Below are 24712 nucleotides of genomic sequence, written 5' to 3' on the forward strand. Positions count from 1 at the left end.
ATACAGTCTATGAGTTTTGTTTTGTTTTTTTCTCAATAAATGGCTAATTCATATATTAGAACCTGCAGATAAGTATGTAAGGAAAAGAAGCCCACAAACTGTATAACTGTGGGATACATGTATCTTTTCCCCTTCACAGTCACTGTGAAATCGATGTTAAGAACTGAGCTGAGGCATCAAAGACCAGCAGCCTATCTGACCTGCATAGAGCCCCACTGTGGGGTATAATGCAGCATTGTACACCAGTTACTTAAAGACCCATTCATGCAGACACTAAGTAAATGCATAGGACCGTAAGATGCTGGTTTTGGGGTAGGATACGATTTACAATACTGCCTCCAGTCTTTACGACATAACAGCTAACACACAAATGGAAATATATTCAGTGAGAAGAAAAAACGTCAGATCAAAGTGTCTCTGATTAGAGAAATACAAACCAAAGGTTTTTATTTTTTATAGCCTCCTTTGTCTCCCCATAAAAATAGTGTTGCTCAAAATAAACTGTGAAAAGGAAAAGAAAAACAAATTCATGTTTCAATGTAGTCCATGGAAAAGCCCCAATATCAGACATTCATTTTGTTTCATTTCAATCCTCTCTTTTTTTTTTTCTCCAAAAGCAGAACGGTCAGCAAAGCCCTGTATCACTGCACCACATGTCTGCTCTTTTGAAAAATTAGCATTGGAATGAGCCCTTGCAGAGACAAGTCAGGCAACTGCTGTAATGCATTACTAAATTAGCCCTAAACACTACACAAGCCATTAAGAAGCATGTCAAAACCAAAGGGAAAAGAAATACTACAGAATGCAACCAATAACAGAACAAAGTAATTGCAACAACTGTTATTAGCCTGCACTTCATCTTTGCCAGTTGAACCAGTGGGGATTCATGTGCACACTTAATAAACAGGTTTAGATACGCTACAACTAAGAAGCACTGGCGTTGTCAAAGAAACGCAGCTTAGCTCCAGCAAACAGAGGGTTAAACCTTAGCTGCAGAAATTCACTGCAGTCCAAAAGCATTTGGCTGATAGCTACTGAACAGCACATTCTATCTGTGCCATTACGCTGCTACCCTTGGACAAATGTTTCTATCTATCTAGATTTTGCTTGTGTTTTTTGTGTTCCTTAATCTGGAAATACCCTTTATTGCATATAATGTTTGGCACAGTATAAATTGGAGCTTAAATCGGGGGCTGTGTTTAGAAACTGGTGTCTGTATAAAGGGTTTTTTTACTGCATCCTAAATAGCATGGTCCAAAAACAAACAAAATGTCTCTTTACCTAGACAGGACAACCTTCTATTATCAATCACAAAAGCAATTCAATGTCTTTCTCTTTTTAAATAGAAGTCACCAGTTATTAGAAAATAGTTTCAAATTACTTTCTTTTCTAATATAATCTGCATCTCTTACCACTGCTTGACGGTAGATTCATTTATATATATTTGTATTTTTTCATATTTATATACTTATGTATAGGCATGTACAAGAAACAAAAAACTGTCTCTGTTTTGCACTTCTGTACAAAAGAAAGTTACCGTTTTGTTCTTTGTGCATTCTATTGCATGGACTGGTGAGCAGAGAGGTGGAGAGGAGAGGTTGGGGCAGAGTCAGAGATAGATCCATAGTGAGCATTACTCAGATTTGGGTCTCTTGAACCTTCTCCTTGGTGTGAGTAGTCTTAATGACGTAGGGCTCAGCAATGGTGCTGATGTGGCTGTGGTGCTGTCTGACGGAGCGATGGAGAGAGTTGCCTAGGTTGTTCTGGGTCCAGTGGGCTCCGTAGGCCCCTCGGCGGGATGAGGAGGAGGAGGACACATACCCAGGCTTAAAGGTGTTGCTGTTGTGTTCCACTAACGTAGGCAGCACCAGCCCTGTGTCATCAGAGCCACTAGATCCGGAGGTGGGTGGTGGAACTGGATGACCCTCCTCCTCCACCTGTATGATTTCTATGGTCCTGGCTGCTGCCACCGTGCTCCTCTGTTGATGCCGCTTACGCAACTTATAGAATGCTATCAACATGGCTGCTGCCAGCAAGGTAACAGCAACAAAACAGCCGATGATGATCTTGGTGGTCTTCATCACCTCATCCAGGCTGGCGGCTGGCCCACTAGGGACTCTGGCGGTGGGGATCGACACCTGTCTTGGAGTCTGAGTGTTTTGGAGCAGCACAGTGGGTGTAGAGATGAAGACTGGCTGAAAGACGGAGGGCGAGGCAGGGACAGTAGGCTTGGGTTTAGGGGTCTCCTCCACCGCGGGCTCAAAGACCTCCACTGTTACTGTGGTGAAGTAGGACTGGATGGAGGTGTTGAGTTCGGCGTTGCTGACATTCAGGTAGGCCGAGGCGTTGGAGTTTCCTGCCATGTTGGTCACCATGCAGGTGTAGACCCCTGTGTCTGATGGGAGAACATTGGAGAAGTTGAGTGTCCCGTCGTTAAGGACAGATATCCGCGGATGAGCCGACCCATGGGTCAGTACTGTCCCATTAGGGAGAAGCCATCGGACTGAGCTCATGGCAGCTGTGCGACACTTCAGTTCTGCCACCCTCTCTGCTGAAATGTTCAGGTCTCTAGGAGCGTCCAGTATGAATGGTGCTGAACACTGAAAAGTGGTCTGATCCACCTCCACCAGGTATCGTCCTCTCATGTGGGCTGGGGTGTGGCACCGTCCGCAGCAGGTGGAATTAGTGGGAATGTATTCTCTGAGCCACCAGGACAGCCACACCACATCACAGTCACAGCGCCAAGGGTTGTGGTGCAGGTGCAGCTCCACCAGATACTGTAGAGGGGTGAAGAGGTCATGGGGGAGGGACGACAGGTTATTATGGGCTAAATTCAGCTCCACCAAGGCTGTGATGTCATCAAATGCATTCCTCTCAATGGTAGTGATGGCAGAGTTCATAATCCACAGTTTACGTAAGGACTTGAGCCCCCGGAAGGCTCCAGGCTTCAGCTCAGGGAAAACATTCTCTGATATCTCTAGCTCCTCCAAGCCTATCAGTGGTGACAGATAAGGAAACTCCCTCAGGTTACACATCCCCAAGTTGAGGTACTTGAGGTTTTGAAGACCCTCAAAGGCCCCATCGGAGATGTACTCCAACTTCCTCAGTTCTCCCAGGTCCAGTCTCATGAGGGAAGGGACACGGTTGAAGGCATAAGAGGGGATGCTCTCAATGGGGTTGTTCCTAAGCCACAACTCTCTCAACTTTGAGAGGTACTCGAAAGCTCCGCTGGGTATGACCGTCAGTCTGTTGTCAAACAGCTCCAGGGTGTTGAGGCTGGTCAGGCCATTAAAGGCTCCCACCTCAATCTGCCTGATGGCATTCCTGCCCAACTGCAGCACCTCCAGGTGATGCAGGTGCCTGAAGGTGTCTGCCTGGATGGTCTCTATGCTGTTCTCCATCAGGTTCAGGTACCTGGTGTTGGGTGGGATGTTTGGAGGTACCCTAACCAGGCCTCGGCGGGTACACACCACCTTGCTGAGCTGGTTAGTGCAGGAGCACACACCTGGACAGTTCTGCGGGTTGGCCGAGCCCGACGCAGGGCCTGCGGCCTGGCACACACTAAGGGCTGGCACCATGAGGGAGAGCACGGCGAGCAGGGCTGCGTTCCAGGTAGGCTGCAGAGTAACCCGGCCCAGAGGACTCATGGTGTGGAGGGCTCATTATTCTGCATGGTGGGGGGAGACGGCACACACCGGAGGACGGACCACCCTAGCCTGGCTGGAGCAAGGCAAGGCTCCCAACTTCCATCGACAGTGCAGGGAGATACTATGCCGAAACAGAGGCAAGAGAAAGAAGGACAGGGAAAAAGAGGGAGAGTAAAAGAGAGAGGGATACAGAGTGAGAGAGATTAATGCAAGAGAAGCAGCAGAGGAAAAGGAATGCAGCAATAAAAAAGAAGGGCTGAATAACAGTATCAATCACCTACCTCATTAGTTTGAAAGTGGTCCTTTTTGCCTCTTTCCGAATGTTACAAATAGTAATCATGTATCAGGTTCATTTATAATTCCATTCCCTGGAGACACATGTGAAATAAATGTTTTGTTGTTTTTTTTCCCTTTCTGGAAAAGTGAGGTGGCCCTCTATTAACCAAGGGTACAAAATGGCTCCTGGTATTAGAGACTGAGAGCAGCATGGAAAGCACTCAGAGGCAGAGGTAAGGCCAGGCAGGCTTGGCAGGTGCCTGGATCCCTTCTGCCCCCACTAACTGCCCCCCTACCAGGCTGCAGACTCCAAAACACACCTCCACCGTGGATAAATCACAAGGATCCATAATGCAGTTAAGCAAGACAGAGGAGGAGAGAAGAACAAGAAGTGACCGACTGAAATGAATAAAAATCCCCAGTTCTGTCGGGTCCTGATACATGTGTTGGCTCGTCGGCTGGTCGCCTGTTCGGCGGAGAGACCTCCCTCTCTGTGACTTTGCCAAGGGCTAGTCGGTCGCTGATTAGCCCCGTTCTGACGGAGACTGAGAGACAGGAAAAGGCTAAAGGACTCCCGGCACAGTCATCCCCCTCTCCTCTCCTCCTCTGTGTTCCTCTCGCTTCCTCCCTGCGTTGGGCTGGCCCTGGTCAGAGCAGCTGCAGGCTGCCGTGTGCACAGTTAGCAGTAATCCGTCTATTCCTCCTGGGGGGAGGGGGGTTGGGGGGTGGTGGGAGAGATGGTGGCACTGGCAAAGAGGGGGGTGGAGAAGGGGAAGCGCTGCACTGCTGGAGCTTCGCAAAAGGCTGTCGGAGGAGAGAGAGCGCTCTTGTCCTCTTCTGTAATGAGAGAAAAGAGAGAGGATGGTGCTGGGAGGATGTGTGTGGAAGTGGGCTCCGTATCTGTATCCATAAACACAGGCAGGTATTGAGGATCCCTCTGTCGGCTTGCTGTCTGTCCCCTGGGCCGTCTCCTGCAGTATTCTTCTGTTTGCTTATTTGTTAGTTTTTCTCCAGGGCTGAGGTAGTAAGTTGTGGCAGTTAGCCATGTGTGTGGCTGTCAGACTTGCGGCTGGCTGGTGGGCTACTGCAGTAGCCGGTGTAGAACAGAGAGAGAGAGAGAGGGAGAGAGAGACAGAAAGAGAGAGATTGAGAGGGAAGGAGAGAGAGAAAGATCAAGAGCAAAGGAGAGATAGAGAGCGCAAGCGAAAGAGAGAGAGAGTGTGTGTGTGTGTGTGAGAGAGAGATGGAGAAGAGGAGGCACGCGAGCACTCAAACAGGCAGCCCACCGTCACAGCAGCATCAGGAGCAGCATTCCAATCCCTCTCTCCTCTTCTTGTTTATTCTCCAATCTCTCTCTTTTTCTCTATTCCCCCCTCCGCGATGTGTGTCGGTGTTGCAGGCAGCTAAGACGCTCTCTCTGCCCCCTCCCTTTGTCCTTCAGTGGGAACGTGAATGTACTGCTGACGCACTCCTCTCAGCTGCTCAGCCAGCCTCAGAGCAGTGCATTGGTTTGATGCAGTGTTCCTGTGTATTAACACATTCAACCTCCCCTCCTCCCCTATCCCTCCTTCTCCCTCCCCTCACTGTAACTCTCTTCTTCCCTCTCTCTCTCTCTCTTTCTGTGTCTCTCACTATATCTCACGTGTTCTATCCCTCGCTCTCTTTCTTCACTCTCACTCTCTTGATCACTTTCCCTAGGCTGATCCTCCCCTCTGTCTTGCTGTCTGTCTCCATCCCTCCCTCCCTCCCACACCCTATGGTCAAAATTAAAAGCCTCTACTTCCAATGTATCATAGAGAGACAGGAGGTCAGATTTTCTACTCCAACTCCACAGAGTGTTTCTGTGTTCTCTCTCTCGTGAGCGCAGCAGTGTGCCAGTGTTTTCCAGTGGAGATTGCGGCTTGCTGCTATTCCTCACCCCTTGTTCTGGTGAGTGTTTCCCTCATGCATTATTACCATAAGGGATAGATGGAAAGTGTGGTTTGTTGTATTTGTTTTTCTTATGTTGTCAGTTGTAGGATGTAGAGTGTGTGTGTGTGTGTGTGTGTGTGTGTGTGTGGGTGGGGGTTGGGGTAGGGGGGTGGGGGGGGGGGGGGGGGGGGGGGGGTCCGTGACATCATAGGGGGCTGAAATGCTGACTCTGCTTCTCTGTGTCTGTTGGGCAGTCTTCTCTTCAGGGAGGAAAAAGATGAAAGAGCTTGCACACAGTTATCTCTGAGAGAGACGAGAGAGAAAGAAAGAGAGATAGAGAGGAATAGAGAGAGAGAGAGAGAGAAAGAGAGAGAGAGAGAGAGAGAGAGAGAGAGAGAGAGATGGGGCCGAGTAGGAGGAGATATATCCACGTCCTTGGTGAAATAGGGGAAAGGAACCTATAGAAGGAAGAGAGAAATGAGATAAATGGGGATAGAGGGGAAGAATGAGGGAGACAGATGAGGAAAGGTAATGCATAGTAGCCTCCTGAATGAAAAGGCACAGAAAGGCAAAAGAAAAGAGGGATGAGGATTGGGGATGAGGAGGAGGAGGGAGGGGAGGAGTGTTGATAGTGTTGGATTAAGCATCATTTGAATGCAGGAGAAGGAGTCTCCCTCTCTGCCTTTGGTTAATGACCACATTCTCCCCCTCTCTCTTCTCCTTCCTCTCTCCTGTCATATATATTTGCTCTTGGGCTTGGGGGTGTAGTAAAAAAGAAAAGCACTCATTTCACAGCAGACAACCGGTCCTTCATTTTAGCATACAATGCATACAGACAATAATAAACATGCCGCTGTCAGTTTCAATTTGAATTCCAATTTATGAAATGAAATGGACATGATTGGAATTGAAAATTCCATGATGTAAAGAGGGTATTGAAAAATTCATGCCAGATGTCCAAATTGAACCATATAAAATGTATGAAGAATTACTAAAGTTAATTTGAATGGATGCAAGGTGCAGTTTGCAGAAGCAGAGCAAGAGCTAATGCATGTGTGATACTGTACGTGATCCCTTGTTTGTGTTCACATATATGAATATGAATAAAATATCGTACTAAATAAATCATCATGCTCAGTATTATCAAATGGATGTATCAAGGGATAGTGGGATAGAATGTTACCCTTGTCTGCGCATTTTACTGCCAACACATTTATTTTAATCCTGCCACACATTTCATGTCACCATTAAAACATTTAACTCTTCCTTGTCAGAAATATGAAGCAACATGGACATGATGTACTATGTTTTCTGTTTTACTGACTTACAAACTGACAGAATGCGTTCCGACCCTAATTTGCTTTGCTTGATTGAATTGTGTAAGGTTAAAAGCAAAGCCCTGTTTCTAGCGTTTTGGGTTATTTCCTTTATTTCATATTATATTATTTATATTTATTGTATATAGGCCATGCATTATGTCTCATGTCATTACATGGCTTTGCTCGGTCACAGTAATGTTCATAGTAATGGAATGTCCTAGAAGAAGAAGACGATGATGATGACTATAATTATTTGAAATTAACTGATTGATTTTTTATTGATGTCATAGGTCAGCGGAAAATAATGATGGGAGCTTTGATACAAACATGATTTGTCCAGGCACTTGATGCTAATGTCAAAACCACAGCTCGAAACAAAGAAGAAATAAATAATTTTGCTACACATATGGCATGTATGTGAAAGACTGGACCATGCCTTTGTATTAAAAAATCTGTCCCTGGTATATTTCACTTGTAGTTTCCAAATAAATGGCATTCTATGAGGGACAGACCGTAATGCTACTCTTAATACCTCACATTATCATTTATGCATCAAATAGTATATATGTAGGGTCAAATTAACAGCTGAATGACAAAGATAAACAATAAACACACTAACATTAGTGTCTGGTGAGGTAACCTGCCAGATAAACTGGAAAAGCATTAGAAAAACATGCCAAGTCCAGCTCATGTAGCTATTCTTCTCCCATTAGACATGGTGCTTTAGTGTGAAGAGTGGGGGAGAGCAAGAAAGAGTGCGAGAGGTAGAGCATAGCAGGGAAGATGAGGGAAGCGAGAGGGGGGGGGATAACTATTAGTTAAGGTAGTGCAGGCAGGCTTGGCCATCTAATTGATGGCCATGGTTGTAGCTGCTGTGTTAATGCTATTACAGGGGGCATGAGCATGGAAAGGTCAGTTAGCACACTGAATATATGACGTTTGCTCCTTCTGTCTTTATGGTTCTCTCTCTGCCTCTCTCTCTTTTTCTGTCCTCTCTCTCTCTACAATAGCTTCGTAGTTGGGCTGGTGAGCTATGTGGGTATCAGGGTGAGGAATATCAGCCATAGCCGGCTGCTACATGCCTCTGGTCCTTTTGAATAAATGAAATGCTTAGGAAAAGGCTTAGGAAGAGGATTTATTGCCACCTGAGACTTAATATAGTGTGTGGTATATCATATGGAGTTATAATCTGTAGTATGATATAGCCTCTTATGGTACAGTGTGTCAATTCCACAACAGAGATAGCAGAATTTTCTCCAAGTTTTCTCAAAGGTTTCTTAGGGTAATGTACGCATGATAAATATGATTAATACATTTAAAAAAATCTGATATTGTCATTCGAAACTTCATATACTGTATTATGAAGTCGGTTGTCTGGTGTTGGTGGGCTATGTGTTGAACTATCATATGCGTTTGGGTCCTTTGATTTCTCCACCTGATAATGGGGTTTTAGTAGGCCAACAGTTTGCCTAATGTAAATATGCAGAGAAAGGAAATTAGAACTTTGTCTCTGCTGATAGTGGAAAATATAACTTTTTTTTTTAATTCAGAAAACAAACGCTGAAACGAACACTAATGAATGTACTCATGAATGGCATTAAGTGATGCTGCAGCCCGTTTACTTTAGCTTGTTCATTTCATTATGGCAAATAAATTAAATTGAAGCCAAGTGTTGTTTGAATATGAAAACATAGCCTTATAGGTAGGTTATGATTAAGCTTTTAAGCTGAACGGCCCCACCATTGGCCGATGCTCAAATGAATAAGAAATGGATGAACAGACTAAACTGTTTAATTGCCTTTTCAGGGACCTAGGTCTGGAATCAAATTTATGAAGGAGCTGTGTATCAAAACTGCTAATATAATAATGTAAACTACATAACAGTTTGAATCTGCAACCAATTTCAAACGATTATCCAAATGAATAGAGCCAAATGAAAGATCTCCACATTCTTCACATGGTCTGTATGAAGCTTATACCTGATGTTGGCTATGACCTGTTAATATGGTAGATATATGTCACATACTGTATTACAAGCACATCCTTTCCAATAAATTAACTATTCATTCCTGAAGAACAAGGGTCCTGCAGGTATAAAACAGACTGCAGCAAAACACATGTTAAGTGCATGGGGTTGGCAAGTTGGGCAAGAGATAGAGGCTGACCATCAACAGAGGAATGGCAATGTAATACTATCAAACTTTGATGAAAGAAGAAAGAAAAGTGTTAGTGTACACTACCTGCAATCTTTTAATGTGGCAAATGGTTGTACTACTAATCTTAAAATTTGTACTAATCTTCAAATCAATGTTTTACAACAATCAGAAGGCGACATGTCATTCTACTGTGGAAAAATCAAAGGAAAAATGTAATTTCCAAACACATAGTAGCTGAACAGATAATCCACAAACACCTATATGCCCAGTGAAAGGACACAATCATTGATAAGCCCACTAGCAGTCACCCATCATCAAAATGGGATTGTTTAGCAAAATTTAAACTGACATAATTTCAATTGTGGCCTATCAGAGCAATAGTCACAGGAACTGTCAGCAACATGCTCTATCCATCTGAGCCAGTCAACCGGCAGCTTCGTTGCGTGCAGTGTATGGTTGAATAGAGTGAATCAGAGCAGATGTGCTCCTGTCTCCTGCCCTGTCCGCTCTCACAGCTGGACATATAGATTCAGAGAGTGGGCTAGACCATCGGTGCCATGCCATTGTTCTGACGGCCCATTATTCCGAAACCCCAATAGTCCAAAAACTCCATGCCTGGCTCCAACCACAACCGTGGCTTCTGACAGCCTTGACCGTAAGCTTGCTCTAACCCTAACCTCAGTGACCCCATGCCTCAACCCAACCACCTCCGGGATAACGGGCTGTCGGACAAATGGGTTTCGGTCCAATGGGTGGACATTTTTCGGACTATTGGGGTTTCGGAATAATGGGCCGTTGGGGCAATGGGCAGTCCCCAGACCCTCTGCCCCACTGCAACACCTTGTTCTGGCCTCCGCCTCAGTAACACAGGGGCCCTGCTCACTTTGCAGGAGGGGCGGAAATTTTTGGGTCATCAATTGCTGGCTAGTCGTGTTTAGCGGTATTGAGCTTGTGTCAGAGTGTTTGGGTTATCAGGTCATGGCATTGAAGTCGGGGCACACGCCTTACCGTACAAGCATGGCCCCAAAGAGGTAGAAATGACAAGTTAGTCTGAGTGCTGTGGAGAGAGTAACAATTAGAGGGAGTGTGGTCACAATCTTCTGAGGGGTGTGGGTCAGTGCCACATCAGGGTGGAGGGGGCGAGTGGTGGAGGTTTGTAGGCCAAAAGCAGTATGGTGTAGGAAAGAGTGAGACTGCAGTGGGTCAGGTCAATACTGAGCGTGTGACATCCTGCCCTACACAGCTGCGTCAGGGTTAGAGGGGAAATTGGATGTTGCAGGAAGTGGAATGTGGATGGTGATGAACTATGTGAGTGAGTGTGTATGTCCATGTCTGTGTATGTGTGTCTGTGTGTGACCCAGTTAGTCTGTGTGGACTGTGAGCGTCACTGAGGGTGCAAGCTACGAGGCTAGATGGCTCTGGGGCAGCAGCCAGCCATCTACAGTGATGCTATCGCTTCATAGATCTACTGCTGCTAGATGGCCAATAATTTACACATCCTACTACTTCTGCCGTTGCTGAAACTGGTCGCCATTACTGCTGACTGCTGTGGTTTCAAACAACTGGGCGACGGGTAGCAGCCGCTCCTCTTGAAGTGAGTGAGGGGTAACAGCTGGAGACAAGCTTTGCTAGCCGACCCTGTGGTCATGGGCCAAACACACATCCTATTGAGCCGTAAAGGTCAAGACTCCCGTAGATTGAGGCTGATAATGCTCCTGCTGATGCTAGCACTACCACTGTGACATTACCATCACCCACCCCTGCTAATGCTAATAGTGCTCATGCTGCTGCTCAGCTGCAGGGCAGGTAAAACAACATTTATTGCTTAGTTACTGGTAGTGGCTGTTTCACCGAAGCAGCTTCTCCTTGTTCTGTAGTTAGGACTGACGGATCTAATTAGCTGCTAGCATTAGCTATTACCTTTCGTTAGCTACTGCTCGATGTCTCCTGGCCCCTGCGGACTCCCTCGACACTCAGCCTGTGCTTAGTGTGGCAGGTCAGCAAAGTGCTGGAGCAGCATTTGGCCTGAGAAGAGACGAGTGGATGGTGTAAGAGCTAGGAGACCAGTGGTGGAGGCAGATCGATGTGGCCTGTATTCATTAACCCTCGCTCACGGCTCCCTTCCCTCCCCAATCACAACCCCGCCATTTTAGGACGGCAGGAGGTGATTTATTAGCTGTCCTGGCTCAGTCAGCACCATCGACCCACAGTCTGAGGAGAGTTGACTCACACCAGGATGTACCGATTCCCTCACTGTGGGCTGAACTGACTCAGTGAGCCAACACCATTCAAAGAGGAACCATGCTGGAGCAAGCAGCATCGTCAACATATATTTATTCCTATTTGTAGACTGTGTCAGAGGGGAGGAAAATTAAATACAGGCCAAAGATGGGATGTTATCTTTATCAAACCTGTGTCATCATTAGGACAAATTGCATGCTACACTAGACATTAATCCTCATGTGATATTTAAGATTGGTACATGCAGTTTGGAAGAATGCAAATTTATTGCAACACATCACACCCCATCTAAGCCTTTCCGTTGGGGCATGGTTTTCAAAAGTACCTAGCATAGACTATCCTTCTGCATGTGTGCCTTAATTAGACAAATAAGCACATTTTACTGTATGGTAAGTATTTCCCTTTTTAATGGATTAAGGCACACAGGGAGAATTTCACAGCTTAACACTGGTGGGCAGATATTTTGCGCTTTTAATCATTATCTATTTTGAGGTGTGCTAGTTGTAAGAGGCAGAAATGAAAGGATTTCCATCATGTGAGAAAAGCCAGAAGGTATTATTTTGTTTTTCATTATATAACTTCTAGAGAAAGCATATCTTAATTTCTCAACCTGCACCAAAGTAGCATGTTGTTGTTTGCTGCATGCTCTTTCCATGAAATACTGTCCAGGTGAATACAGGTAAATTGATCTCTTAATAATGAGTTCACATTGAAAATCCACTTCATGAAGAGGAAATGTAAAGGTAGATGTTAAAGATAATTATTAGATCATTATTTTAAGCCATGGGACAATCGAGATGTGGTTTGTGCAAAAGGATGATCCTAATATTTTGTGCACTCAATGCATATTCCAAAAAATTATCATTTTTAACTGTTTATGCATGTGATGCAGAGTGTCTGCAACAAATACTTTTGAAAATAAAACCTCTCAAAAACATTGTGTCAGTTTGTGGTCTTGTAGGCTTTCTTTAATATCTCATCATTGCATCAATTAGCTCACTAAGGTATTTTGAAGATGAGGATTGACATACACTTTCTGTTGGACATCTGTGACAGACCTTATGCAAAGAGTGGAGTGTGCAGCAGAGCACAACTAGGGCGTAATGGAAAATTTGGCATTCTGGATGAGTGCATCTGTCAATTAACGCCCACATTGTGCTTTCATGTTGTTTTGATAATCTACCTTATACACTCTAACAGAGGACCATTCTGTCCCATAAATCCATCATCCACAAGTCACAACTTGTCTGACTAACAGCTCTTAATAGAAACAATGCAGCTCAATGGCTTTTATTGACTTCGCTCAACAGTGAACACAGAAGCCATTTGGCAGTGGGGACACAAACTGACAGTGAATGGGGGTCAGATTCTAATCCTATTCTGCTCACACAGGAGGAATCTGCACGCTCGGGTAAAAAACAGACACAGATGAATGAGACGGCTGGCAGTCAGTGTTCGAATTTTTGGAAAAATCACTCGTCACTGCATGCTTGTCACAGAACAATTGCTGTCCCTTTGATGATAAATTACATGCATCCTGGTGGCAGGGTTATGGAAATTGTGCTGCAACTCCTTATCAATACACAATTGTTTTATTGCTTTCAATAAATACCATCTATAATATAGACTATAATGGATCTTGAATGGGACTCTTTGTTTAAAAAAAGCTTTTGGTTATGTTTGGGATGTGAGGAACTCTGATAACAGTGATTATGACAGTAAACACTATTAATCAGTGCTACACATTTCTGTGGAAAATAAATAAATAAAATAACCCAGGAAATTAGCCATCAACAGGTTGCAGTATTTATCTATTTTTGTTTTCACGTCTGGATGCTCAAACCCAGTTAATTATATTTGTGTTTCCTATTAGCGCTGTGATTGATTTTGTGTGTCTGAAATAAAACGTGCCCATCCTTACTTCCCATGTGCAAGGGGTGCTATTCTGAACAGAGCTCTCATTGTTTGTAGACTAATGACCTTCATCACATTTGTGTGTGTGTGTGTGTGTGTGTGTGTGCGTGCGTGCGTGAGTGCATTTCAGTGTGTCTGTGCTGCCCAGTCTTATGCAGAAGATAAAGTCTCTGAGTTAAACTACAGCTTGATTATAGTTACTACATATTATCTTGGTCATTAGCTGCAGCACCATTTGATTTTTCCCCCCCAACAAACAGAGGGAAGGATGAGGAAAGTGTTGCTCATTCGGATTTTAAAAGTCTGGTGAGCCAGGTTGTTTGAAACACTTAAATAAAGACTTGGATTAAAGACTTGCACACTTTAGCCACGACCCTGAACCCAAAGCTTTTGTTCACCATGCAGTCACTAGAACAGAGCAGTTGAATTAATTCACCCTAACAGAGCTGACAGTCCTGTGTATTTCATTGGAAATGATTGTGCTGAATAGAGGAAAGTGAAGTTGGCCCTCATCTATAGTATGTCACTGGCCAAAAGAAAGAGTACTTTTCTGAATGAGTCACACTGCAAATTTTTGCCAACACCCCTTTGTGACACCCAAATGTATATGCGTGCACACAGATACACATCCCACTATCCTGGGGATGTATGAGGGCAGTGTGTTGGATGGACTCCTTCACCTCTCATATGCAAATGATCTTCCCCCATGCAGCTCTGCGATTGGCTTACTGTTATTAATATTCCGCCAGCGTGCAACTTCATTAGCTCAGTGTTACTGTGCCAACAGGCAGCACTAAAAAGGGACTTTGTCAATGTTTGATGTCTCGTGAAGTGATGCTGTGTGTGTGTGTGTGTGTGTGTGTGTGTGTGAGTGTGTGTGCGTGTGTGTTGTGAGTCACTGTGTTTTCTAAGGAGATTCAAATTTGGCCAGTGGGAGACCTTATTCCCCACTGACATCTGATTGAGGAGGAAGTGGCTCTCTGCTTCTGAATATGATGGTAATAAATGCCTATGTATGAGCACTCAGTCTGGTTATCTCTGAATAGGTACAAAGTAGACTACATCCCCTCTCTTGACTTGTAAGGTGCACATACACGTTTGTTCCGTGGTGTCAAGAGGCGATCTCAACCTATTCTCTTTCATCCATTAAACTTTGGACCAGTGCCCAGTTTGTCAAACTACACTGCAGGATGCACCTTCAAACAACAAACATTGTAGGTTGAATCATACAAGCAAAGGTAAAGCATGTGTAGGGCTGTGATGTGAAGCCTAAACTAGCTGTGACATATTTGCCTGTGGCCAGGCTTCAGTCACCCGTCGCCACACTAAGTCACTCTGTCACTGCCGTATTTCCACAGTGACAGCATGAGCAGTGTGTTTTCAACACAGATCACAAGGTTTGTCAGACAAGTTTAGTGAGGCCCCTCTGCTCTAGGTGTGTGTGTGTGGTGTGTGTACATGTGTGTGTGGGGGGGGTCGTCTACAGTAAATCCCATAAACTGGGGAGGGTGACCCTCAGTAATACATTTCCTGTGGCAGAGCAGTTCTGGATTTCCCCTAGGTGCCCCAGGGTTTCGTAGAGAGAAAAGTGTAGTGCAGCATTTTCTAAATTGAAGTCAATACCAATCGGCCATTTATCTACAAGCAACCTGACGCTAAGGGCGCATGTGTGCATGCACTTGCACACAGACGCACACAAACACATACATACAGCTGAGTTTTCACTACATACCAGAAGCAGAACAAATTACTTACAGCCAACAATAACCAAATGAAACTCATTTTCTTAATCCTAACTCATTCATGCCTATTCTCTAAAAGATTCATATTGTATGTGAGCTTGTTTGTATCAAGCTCCCAGGGCCAGGTTTCTTTGGAAACAAGAGGATTTAACAATACAGAAACTAATTACTCCTCTTCACCCTTGAATTGCACAGACTATTGGAAGTACAGCAGTACATTATGCATAGAGCATCAGTCAGCTTTCATACATCTTTGTACTCTATACATTCTGAATATGTTGAGTCATCATGATGGAGCATGTACTTTCTCTCTCTCTCTCTCACTTTCTAACTAATGCTGGAATCATGCCAACATAATGTCTTAGTGTATTACAATACACAGTAACATATATGTTCTGTGTGCAGCCTTCTTCGTGCCCAGTGAACTTTTGAAATCAAGTTTTGGGAATTTGACGGCAACCAATTAGACTGTTACTGTCCAACTCTTACAGTCACTTGTGTGTTATGTTTGAAAACAGTAGCAGTGTCCTTTCCCTTATTTTCTTCTATTAAAGAGTTTATTTTATCGGAAAAGGTAAGCCCATAAATGCCTGTTTCCAGGGTTTTAAATTGCTAGCAGATTCAGAAAAATAAACTAAAACATAATTTGATTACCAAAAAATACCAACCTAAATATTTCAACATATCCAGATTTTTTTGTTAATATTTTAAAAATGTTTTAAACAAAATCCATTTTAGCCTCAGTCCTCCCCTCTCGCACTCACCTTTGCTGAGGCTAAAGTAATAAATGCAAGTTTGAGCCAGTTTGTTGTGATGTTGAGGTTCTGCTGATTTGTTTTGGACATAATCAGCCGGCTTTAAAACAAATGGAATACAAGTCACAGAGGGTTTTCTACAGATGGAATGCCACCTGCACTACAAATGCATGCAGTTATGGTATAAGGTGTTTTGGATAAAAGCGTCCGCTAAATGGCAAATGTTATGTTAAAGCAATATTCCACTTAGTTTTAACATGGGGGTTATTCCGCCCATGACATGACATTTAACACGTTAGTGAACATATTTAATAACAGATCCTGCTATTGTGACTTTCAATGGACTGTTGGTCGAACGTTTTAGAACATAATTTCGCGAATTAGCATGTTTATTGATAGAAGAGAGCATAGCGGAGGGATACCATTTAGGAGATAATTTCTACAAACTCGTCCCTGCATCTAATCTTGGTGAGTAGTTTATATTCTGGTTTTCATGGCAGTCAAGTGCCAAATAACCCCCATGTTAAAACTATATGGAATATTGCTTTACGTCGACTGTTGATCTTGACAGCCGTAGATAAGGCGGGTGACAAGAAGGATGAGAATAAGGATCAGTATGGTAATGACACTGTATTTCTATTCATATCCTCAATGTACAAAGTGACACCGATGCCTTGTGCTGAATTTGAATAACATATTGTTGTTCTGAACTCCCCCACTTACAATGCTGTGTACTGAGTTAAGCCGCATATTGTTGTAATTAGCATCTGTGTTTTTGGGGGATAAATAAAGCAGCACTCGTACTGTATTTAGCTAAAGTGTGTTCCCGCCACCACATTGGCACCATATTACAGTGGAGCAGGATACTGAGCTCCAGAGCTGTAGTTAAGTGCTGTAGACTCCAGAGTTTGACTCCCATGTCCTACCCACCATATTTGTCACCACAGCTCCCTGCAGCAACCTGGGCATTTGCTGCATGCATGCATAATTTAAAATACTGTGTACTGTTCACCTCATCTCATCAAGGCTTTAACATCCTCACCAGCATTGTGGGTGTAGGTGTCTACCTGCCTCTCTCTCCAGAGGCTGCTGGCTCAATTCCAGCATGGAGCTCAACCCATGCATAGTAGCATTGCTGTCACGCCACTGACTAGCCTGTGGGAAACTAGAAATAATAGTTTAGTTTATCTTAATTTTGCTGATTTACTTTGCACAGCTATAAAACGTAGACATGAAGTGATAAACAAAACAGTGATAAAAAAAATACAATGATAAAAAAACACAGGAGAGAAAAAATGACAAATTTGTGCAGATGAGATATAAAACACCTTCAAGGAGCTTAGAAAAACATCTCACCTCAAAACAAAACAAACAAGCAAGCAAAATACACAAACCAAAAATTCAAGATATAAGCTGTTCCTATTTTTATTTGCACCTGATTTCTTCTTCTGTACAAGGAGGAACTGCCAGAACAGTGTAGCTGGACCCTTTCACAACATTCCCCTTCAGCTAAAGAATGGCCATACTGTACATTTGTCCTGGTTGTAATGTTACTGTTGAGTGCAGTGGCTTTTGTTGTGTAATTTCTCTTTGAGCTCTTTCATTATGAGAGGCACTCTGCATGTTCTACATTGATCTGTATTCAGGGCCTAACCCTGCTTTTTCTGATGGGGATTACGCGCTCTAGAGGCAGGGTAATTTGATATCCATTGATTGAGTCAAGAGCCAATCTGAAAATGAGGAATTGTAGTTATTGCTATTGATTTTAATAACTAGGCTGTTACAGTTCATTCAATGCAGCTCCAGTCAATAGAGAGGGAACTGTTCCCTCTCTTATGTAGAGGATGGGGCTTGATCCAGTGGTATGGTATGGTATGGTATGGTATGGTATGGTATGGTATGGTATGGTATTGTGAAATATGTGATGATACCGTGCTACGCCATATGTTACAGCAATGCTCTCTGCTATTGTCCAGTGCAGTGTGCTGTAGCATGAGAAAAAGTGCAGGAGATAGTCAAAGCAATTATAGACAACGGAACATAACACCTATTTGAGTCAGAGTATATAAAATGTTATATTAATGGATATGGTGCATATGTGAGTCATTTTCACTCTGTCTGCATACGTAGTTTACAGTGGTGCACATATTGTGTTTTAGACCTCCAATATCCCCACACAGCATGTTTATTTAGTTTAGTCCATGGAGACCCACACCCAAAGTTTCTACTGATCTATATTTAACGAGTTATTGGTTTCACCGAGTCCAGAAATATAGACCAGCTTTCCAGGACTAGGTTTCATGGTAAAACTTTGTAAGTTTGTCTTAACAAATTTTAAGTGTTAGTTATGTTCTTAGCTATAGTTACATTTATTACATTTTCCTAAACTAATGCAGTTGTAAAAGTTCATTATGTTCATGACAAGTTCTTCCCTTGCCAGAACTTCCTTTTCTGTTTGTAAATTACAATTCCTTTTAATAGATATCTATCCTTCACTAGTGATTTCTTGATATGGACATGAGCTCCTGTTTATAAGTCCTTAATGACATTCATGTGAAAAAGACACCATGCCCAATGCACATGAGCAGAACAGAATTTGCGCCTAATAAAGCATTACTGTACCTACAATGAAGGTGACAGTGGAGATGATGATGATGATGATGATGTTAATGATGATTATGATGGCAGTGGTGTTTATGGTGTCGGTAACAGTAATGATGGTGATCATGATAATGCACAGTAATTACACAGTAATTCTGATTCAGTTCCTAAATTGCCCCATTCCATATTCAAATCATCCCTATGTCCAGTGTGTTTAATATAAAATGTGCGACATTTGTTTCATATTTATCTAATATAAAGGCGGTCACTGGCTGTGCTGCGTGGGGCGATGCAAAGCATGCGGTTCTGTTGTGAGTGGCAATCTTTGCTAAGGAGACGAAGCGTGGCTATTTCAGCCTAAGTGGGAATGAATGAAGGGCTAATTTGATGGGAGACGCTTCTCTCCCCACCATATTTAAAACCCCATTACACTAAAATCCACTGTGAATACCCCACACGTCCTTTTGAGATGAGTGAACTGCATAGTGAGCTGCACAGGTCACACACTCATACAAATGCATACAATTGTGTACGCTGCATTTTCTCCCGACAAGCAATGTGTGAAAAGAAGGTAGTATAGAAATGACTGGTTTAAGTAAATGTGCCATTATGGTTACTAGACCATAGAAAATTCTGGGCCTTTCAAAGGTTGTAGCTTGGCTCTCAAAACACACACACACACACACACACACACACAGTCTCTCTTTCTCTCTCCCTCACTCTCCTAATCAGTTTTCTTTCTCTCATCCACACACAGACACAGAGACACACACACACACAAACACACACACACCTGTCAATGAGGCCCATTAGCACCCCTGCTGAGCTTCTGTTTGGCTTTTAGACTGAGCCACAGTAGACCCCCTGAGAGCTGAGGGGCTGGCACCGTCTCTCACTGCCTCCCTTCCTCTCTCCTCTCCTGTAGCGGGCTGTTGGAACTACACAGACACGCAAAGATACTCCACTGTAACACATATACAACACACACACACAGAACATCTGCTGGCAGCACTGCAGTGTGAGATCACCTTCACGGGATTAGAATAGGTTGAACTTCACTACATTTTCATCTAGCGTATACACACCACATGGTAATCGATTCAACGACTATATTAGGAGTGGCAGAGCTGTGCATGCGCGGGCATTCATGCATGCTTGTGTGTGTGTGTGTGTGTGTGCATGCATGCTGGCATTTGTGCACATGTGCGTGTAAGTGTTTGTGTGTGTGTAGGGGTGTGTTGTCTTGTCTGTGTGAGATCTCATGTGTAGGTGTATGCGGGGAGGGAAAATATCAATATGTTACAGGATTTTATTTTTTTCTTCTTACCACTGTTATCTCTCTTTTCCCACCTCCATTACACCCCCATCACCCTTGGATGGATTATACCAGCAATAAAGACCTCCATCCATGTCTCTGTAAAAGACATGAGACATATTAAGAACACACACACAGAAGGAATAGTTTCCTAGCCAAAGGATGATTTTACAGTGTCTATATTTATTCTGCCGACTGTTTGTGTGTGTGTCTATGTGTGTGTATGATTGTGCTTTTGTTTATGTGCTGTGTACGTGGTGTGTATGTAAATAGAGCTGAGATGTAGGAGGAAAGACAAGAGAAATGCGTTAGTCACAGCACCTTGGGCAGTCCACATTCAGATGCCCAGCAAATGATTAGAAATGGTTTTTATTGACATTGTAAATGTGTTTTATACAGGCAATAGGCTGTCAAGGGGATAAAAGACTTACACATGCTATCAGAGCCACGTGTGGCATGCCTCCCACTATGCAGAACTCGTTCTGTGTGTGTGTGTGTGTGAGAGAGAGAGAGAGAGAGAGGGAGGGAGTGTGAGAGAGAGAGAGAGAGAGAGAGAGAGAGAGCATTTTGCATAGTATTTCTTTTAATTACCCCCCTTGTGAATTAACTGAGGAATAGGAGACTGGCTGAGCTATGTAAAGTATCCTTGGCTGGGAATTATCTGTTTAGTCTGTCCCGTTTGATCTTCAGGAATAAGTCATTAGTTTGCAAGCAATCTCTGTTTTCTTCACTTTTCTGCCCCCCACCCTCCCATCCACCCTTTTTTTCACTTTGCTCCTCCCCTGTATAGCCTCTTGACATTTAGGGAGTTTTTTGGAGCAGGGTGACTCAAATTGCCCAGTTACATAACACCAAGGGTAGAGCATGTTAAGGAGACAGAGAGAGAGAGTGAGAGATGAGAGAGACAGAGAGAGAGAGAGAGACAGAGAGAGAGGGAGGGGGGGGGGGGGGGGGGGTGTAGGGGCGGAGTGGTTTGCCAAAAAGATATGGAAAACAAGTCAAAGACAGGATGTGAACCATTACTTCCAGCTGATCGGGGCAATGAAGGGATTCATTGTAAAGTACAGTGCACATGGTGAGAAGAAGCTGAAATGCATGAGTAAAGAGGAAAAGACCCCTATGTGTGTATGTGAGTGTGTGTGTGTGTGTGTGTGTGTGTGTGTTGGTTGCTCAGACAGGGTGCAGAGAAGAAGATTGTTAACACTGGATGAAGAGCAACCATTAGAGGATAATTGGCTCACCAGATGCTCTTCTCACCACATACAAATTATAGCCTTTAACATCACCATGGCGGTGGCTTACTCCACGCCATTAATCTTGAGAGTGTGTACAATTGGCATCTTCGCTCACATGTGAAAGCCTATATTGGAGCACCTTACTGTGAGGAACCTTGCTGCACCCATTTTCCCAGAACATACCATCTTCTCTCTCCCTCTGTGTTTTTCTCTGCCTTCCTCCCTTGATGTTTTCTTGTTTTACTGCAACATTGAAGTGTGTGTGTGTCACTGATTTTGCTGTCTGTGGGTGGGTGTGTGTGTGAGTATGTGAGAGGTGGCAAAGTCTCTCTCTCTCTCGCTCGGCTGTTTTCTTGGTGTTTCAGGGTTACGCAGAGCACTTTCTAAGTCTTTTCCAGACAGGGTGCCAAACTGTGCCGATGCCAAGAGAAGCATTAGTGGACCCAGACCCATCGCAGTCTCCCCTCCAAATGGATATTAATAAACCCTGCTCCGTCTACCATCTACTCTCAAACCAGCTTGTTCCCCCGGCCCTCTCCACCCCTTCTTCTTCTTCCTCTCCATCCCCTCTAATCCCATCCCATCCTGCACTCCATCCCCTTTTCCGTCTCTAGTCCTTTTCTCCTTAAGTGTCAATAACTCTTGCTTTTTTACACACACACACACACACATACACACACACAGGCAGTAGTTGCAGTGTCAGGCTTTCCAAGGGGGCTGGTATAGTTATATAGTAGACGGTATGGGTTTAGTAAAACCCTCATTAGGACTCAGTGTAGGTGTGAGCATCCCCGCTGCCGTCTCACTACAAACTGCTTACCTCGACAGAATACTCACAAACACAAACACACACAATTGCACATTCACCAAACAAAGAAGAGGCTCAGACACAAACACAAGGCAGAAAGCACTTTACTGCATGCATATGCACACACGCGCATATACGTATGCATGCATGCACACACACACATATGTTTGCATGCACACGCACACCCACACAGACACAATGTATACGATTACACTAATGTATGCCCCCCACCCGCTTTCCAACATGTCAAACACACACACACACACACACACTAAAAAACATAAAGTGATACAGGTATGGAGACATGTGGAGATGGAGGATGTCTCCACCTAATGAATGTCAGTCAGGACAGCAAGACATTCAAAAATAACGCTGTCTCTTTGAATAAGGTACAGTTTAATACTGTGGTGTCATCTCCCTACTAAACTCAGAGACTTCCTAAATATTCAGAATCAAATCTAATTTGACAGCCATTTGGCCGGAATGGTGATGACTAAACTATGTGTGTGGCTTTCTAATATGTTAAGTCATTATATCTACCTGTGAAATCTGTCATTCCACTATGCACAAGGCAGTGCGTAGTAAAACTGTCTAGTTTTTTTTTACAGTTGTCATGCCTGCTGTCATTTACCAACACACAGGATGTGGTGTAACTATTTTTTGTGCTATTTTAGGGTGAGAACCTACTGTATATAGAAAGCTAGCATGATGTTCGAGGAAAAGGAGAGGTAATGGTTGGAGGAACAGGTACGGTATGTCACTGGCATTATCAAGTGGGCACCTTCCATCACCGTTTGTTGAATTGGGCCCACGGAACATTTCCAGGAGGCAGAGCATGTTGAGAGTTGAGGGACAGAGCCAAGTGAGACAAGGCTCATTGTCTTACTGAAACTTGAGACAGATTACATCACCTCCAGGGAGAGAGAGATCAACAGCAGGCTCAACTTAGGAGAATGCAATAATTACCACATCCAAAACTTTGGTCTTGGAAGGTCAAATCAAGCTGTTATCATGTAACTCTGCCTGAGATAGAGGTTTAACCATCTAGAAAAGCGCCACCAGACACTTTTTTGGTATCAAGTCAATAAGTGTTTTTCAAACTATAAATTCAACATGTCAGTGGAGTGTAATGTAAGCAAAGTGTAAGTATATGACATATGCTGCATGTAATAATTTTAAAAGGTTTTTCATGGGATTTATTCTACCCCCTTATTGTGCAACTGTGTCACTGCGGTCCCTCTAGCCTCTGAAATGTGTGAATGGTCCAGTCATTTACATATTGTTTAGAGGCTAGATGGATATTGAATTTCAACACCATACTCATTCAGTTAGGATAGAAAAAACTCTGATTTGTTCTTTTAAATACTATATTTTGGGAATTTTGCCTTTATTAGATAGTTGATAGTGAAGAGAGACAAAAAAGGTTGGGAGAGAGAGGGGGGGGGGGGGGGCATGACATGTGGCAAAGGTCCTGATCCGAATTTGAAACCAGGATGCGGCGGTTACATTGGTATGCATCTTAGACCACCAAGGCACCAAGGGCGCCCCAGAGCTCTGATTTAATGTGACTTGCTGCCAACATTGTTAAAAAAATAATTAATTTTGAAAAAAAATAAATAAATAAATATGACCTACTACTGTCACCCTCTGTTCTTTAGTTTATCACAGAATTTGACAGGAGCAACAATTCCAGATTGCACATGCATTAAGCTGATTCATTGACTATACATATTTCAAAATCGAGATCTCACCTTAAAAAACAAAACTACTGTAGGATGAGGCTTAATCCATGTCTATGAAGCTAACTCAATTTGTGATCAATTTTAAACAGCCTGGAGGAGTAAAACATAATGTTTTGTTTTTCCTTTCATTTTGTTTCTTTTTCTCCTCCATTTTCACATATCTTGGTAATAAAAATTTTTTTACTGAATACCATGACATGTACTTTGGTTAAGCCAACAATGTAGTATTTACCATATCCTGTCAGTCCTCATGGTTGGTGAACAGTGATTGGTCTCATACTCATCATGCCTCTCAAGCTACTACCAAAGATCAGTGAGTAGCCCCTTTGACCAAAACATCAGTGGGATCTGAAAGTCAACATGGACTCCAGATCAGTAGTCCTACTTTGGGACACTCCACACACTCCAGCCCAGGAACCAGCCTGTGCAGCAGGCAACTGCTCTTAGCTCCCATAGAACAGGGATATAATCTTATATCACCGCACACACATAGCAGCCACTGAAATATGCATGTTGATATGTAATATTCATCCACAAACATATTGTACGAAGCATGTCTGACTGTTACTACATGATCATAGCTGATAGCTCCACATGAGAACATACATTTAGCATGTCAGCAGCATACTTTAACTAATGATATCTCTATCTATAGAGCAATGCTGAAGATGTTTACCTCCATATGACAAGCTATCCATTTGTATTCACAGGCGTAACATATGTCAGGCTGGTTGGTTCCTATGATGCAGGAATGATTGTGCAGCACACCTATGCAAACTGCACATTCTGAAAGACACAGACATGAGCATGTGCACACAGATACACACATACTGTGAAAAAGACAGAAGGATATGAATGATTAGGATACACTTAAATTTGCATGCACATGTGAGCTCTTTCTTTCTTTCTTTCTCTCTCTCTCTCTCTCTCTCTCTCTTACACACACACACACACACACACGCGCGCGCATACACTTGAAGGGCTGTTCATTTGGCTAACAGACCTCATTACACGGGTGGATGGGCCATCGACCCCTCTGTGGAGGAATTA

The 24712-nt window shown here is 43.5% G+C and overlaps 1 protein-coding gene across 1 annotated transcript; it reads right to left on the reverse strand.

The window, feature by feature from the left end:
- Positions 1 to 1637: 1637 nt before the first annotated feature.
- On the reverse strand, positions 1638 to 3647 carry lrrc4.2 (leucine rich repeat containing 4.2). The gene has a single exon (XM_071519991.1). It carries the CDS (start codon positions 3645 to 3647, stop codon positions 1638 to 1640), a length of 2010 nt encoding a protein of 669 aa, XP_071376092.1.
- Between the last annotated feature and the right edge of the window lie 21065 nt (positions 3648 to 24712).

The sequence above is a fragment of the Centroberyx affinis genome, unplaced genomic scaffold, assembly GCF_046629955.1.
Source record: "Centroberyx affinis isolate AG114_WGS23_722 - 3 ecotype Tasmania unplaced genomic scaffold, CSIRO-AGI_Caff_v1 ptg000755l_1, whole genome shotgun sequence".
Classification (NCBI taxonomy): domain Eukaryota; kingdom Metazoa; phylum Chordata; class Actinopteri; order Beryciformes; family Berycidae; genus Centroberyx; species Centroberyx affinis.